The following is a 2,778-nucleotide window of genomic DNA, read 5'->3' on the forward strand; positions in this document are numbered from 1 at the left end:
GCGTGGTCTGTCTGTCTAACCTCACGCGGGTACGTCTGTTTGTCTCTCTGTCTCTTCGTCTGTCTGTTTGTCTGTCTGTCTGTCTAACCTCACACGGGTACGTCTGCCTGCCTGTCTGTCTGTCTGTCTGTCTGTCTGTCTGTCTGTCTGTCTGTCTGTCTAACCTCACACGGGTACGTCTGTCTGTCTCTCCGTCTGTCTGTCTGTTTGTCTCTCCGTCTGTCTGTTTGTCTGTCTGTCTCTCTTTCTGTCTGTCTGTCACTGTCTCTGTCTGTCTCTGTCTCTCTGTCTGTCTCTCTCTGTCTGTCTGTCTGTCTGTATAATATTATTGTCTGTTTGTGAATGTATTGGTACTCAATTTGTATGTCTACAAGTGTATACTTCCTCTGTACGTGAGTGTGTGTCTGTCTGTATGTGTGTGTGTTTCTGTGTGTGTGCGTATGTGTGTGTGTGTGAGTATGTGTGTGTTGGAGTGTGTGTTGGAGTGTGTCTGTGTGTGTGAGTATGTGTGTGTTGGAGAGTGTGTGTGTTGGAGTGTGTGTGTATGTCTGTGTATGTGTCTGTGTGTGTGCGTATGTGTGTGTTGGGGTGTGTGTGTGTGTGTGTGTGTCGAAGCAGGTGTGTAGTGTGTCGTGTGTGTGTCACCGCAGGTGTGTTATGTGTCGTGTGTGTCACCGGGTGTGTAGTGTGTCGCCACAGGTGTGTAGTGTGTCGCCGCAAATGTGTAGTTTGTCGCCACAGGTATGTAGTGTGTCGTGTGTGTGTGTGTCGCCAGGTGTATAGTGTGTCGTGTGTGTGTCACCGCAGGTGTGTAGTGTGTCGTGTGTGTGTGTGTCGCCAGGTGTGTAGTGTATAGTGTGTCGTGTGTGTGTCGCCGCAGGTGTGTAGTGTGTCATGTGTGTGTCGCCGCAGGTGTGTAGTGTGTCGTGTGTGTGTCGCCGCAGGTGTGTAGTGTGTCGTGTGTGTCGCCACAGGTGTGTAGTGTTTCGTGTGTGTGTCGCCACAGGTGGGTAGTGTGTATTCTTCGTGTGTGTATCGCCTGGTGTGTAGTGTGTCGTGTGTGTGTTGCCGCAGGTGTGTAGTGTGTATTCTTCGTGTGTGTGTCGCCTGGTGTGTAGTGTGTCGTGTGTGTGTCGCTGCAGGTGTGTAGTGTGTCGTGTTTTTGTCGCCAGGTGTGTCGTGTGTGTGTCTCTGCAGTTGTGTAGTGTGTCGCCGCAGGTGTGTAGTGTGTCGTGTGTGTGTTGCCGCAGGTGTTTAGTGTGTAGTGTGTCGTGTGTGTGTCGCCTGGTGTTCAGTGTGTTGTGTGTGTGTCGCCGCAGGTGTCTAGTGTGTTGTGTGTGTGTCGCCTGGTGTGTAGTGTGTCGTATGTGTGTCGCAACAGGTGTACAGTGTGTCGTGTGTGTGTCGCAACAGGTGTATAGTGTGTCGGGTGTGTGTGTCGCCGCAGGTATTTAGTTTGTTGTGTGTCGTGTGTGTGTCACCGCAGGTGTGTAGTGTGTCGTGTGTGTGTGTGTTGCAAGATATGTAGTGTGTCGTGTGTGTGTCGCAACAGGTATGTAGTGTGTCGGGTCTGTGTGTCACCGCAGGTATTTAGTTTGTTGTGTGTCGTGTGTGTGCGTCGCCGCAGGTGTGTAGTGTGCCGTGTGTGTGTGTGTGTGTCGCCAGGTGTGTAGTGTGTCGTGTGTGTGTCGCCACAGGTATGTAGTGTGTCGTGTGTGTGTCGCCGCATGTGTGTAGTGTGTCGTGTGTGTGTCGCTGCAGGTGTGTAGTGTGTCGTGTTTTTGTCGCCAGGTATGTAGTGTGTCATGTGTGTCGCCGCAGGTGTGTAGTGTGCCGTGTGTGTGTGGCCGCAGGTGTGTAGTGTGTCGTGTGTGTGTGTCGCCGCAGGTGTGTAGTGTGTATTCTTCGTGTGTGTATCGCTTGGTGTGTTGTGTGTCGCCTGGTGTGTAGTGTGTCGTGTGTGTGTCGCCTGGTGTGTAGTGTGTCGTGTGTGTGTCGCCTGGTGTGTAGTGTGTCGTGTGTGTGTCGCCTGGTGTGTAGTGTGTCTTGTGTGTGTCGCTGCAGGTGTGTAGTGTGTTGTATTTTTGTCGCCAGGTGTATAGTGTGTCGTGTGTGTGTCGCCACAGGTGTGTAGTGTGTATTCTTCATGTTTGTGTCGCCTGGTGTGTAGTATGTCGTGTGTGTGTCGCCGTAGGTGTGTAGTGTCTTCTGTGTGTGTCGCCGCAGGTGTGTAGTGTGTCGCCGTAGGTGTGTAGTGTGTCGTGTGTGTGTCGCCGCAGGTACACATGTCGGGTGTGTGTGTGTCGCCTGGTGTGTAGCGTGTCGTGTGTCGCCGCAGGTGTGTAGTGTGTCGTGTGTGCGTTGCCTGGTGTGCAGTGTGTCATGTGTGTGTCGCTGCAGGTGTGTAGTGTGTCGTGTGTCGCTGCAGGTGTGTAGTATGTCGTGTGTCACTGCAGGTGTGTAGTGTGTCGTGTGTGTATCGCTGCAGGTACACATGTCGGATATGTGTGTGTCGCCTGATGTGTAATGTGTCGTGTTTGTGTCGCCGCAGGTGCACATGTCGGACGTGGTAGATGACATCAACGAGCGACACATGAGGCCATGGTCAGACGCCTGTCACCGAGACAACCTGTCCAACACGCCGCTCAACCCGTTCATAGACCAGGTGAGCTACACACAACACACACACAACACACACAACACACACACACCACACACACAACACACACACAACACACACACAACACACACACACACAACACACACACACAACACACA

General features: G+C 52.4%; 1 protein-coding gene across 1 annotated transcript; it reads left to right on the plus strand.

Moving 5' to 3' along the window:
• Positions 1-85: 85 nt before the first annotated feature.
• On the plus strand, positions 86-2,666 carry LOC106013961 (the record flags this gene model as incomplete). The annotated part of the gene is given in 2 exon segments (XM_013090907.1): positions 86-97; positions 2,552-2,666. A coding segment is annotated over 1 exon segment (109 nt), but the record flags the coding sequence as incomplete, so codon positions are not given.
• Between the last annotated feature and the right edge of the window lie 112 nt (positions 2,667-2,778).

This window comes from Aplysia californica, unplaced genomic scaffold (assembly GCF_000002075.1).
Source record: "Aplysia californica isolate F4 #8 unplaced genomic scaffold, AplCal3.0 scaffold01661, whole genome shotgun sequence".
Lineage (NCBI taxonomy): Eukaryota > Metazoa > Mollusca > Gastropoda > Aplysiida > Aplysiidae > Aplysia > Aplysia californica.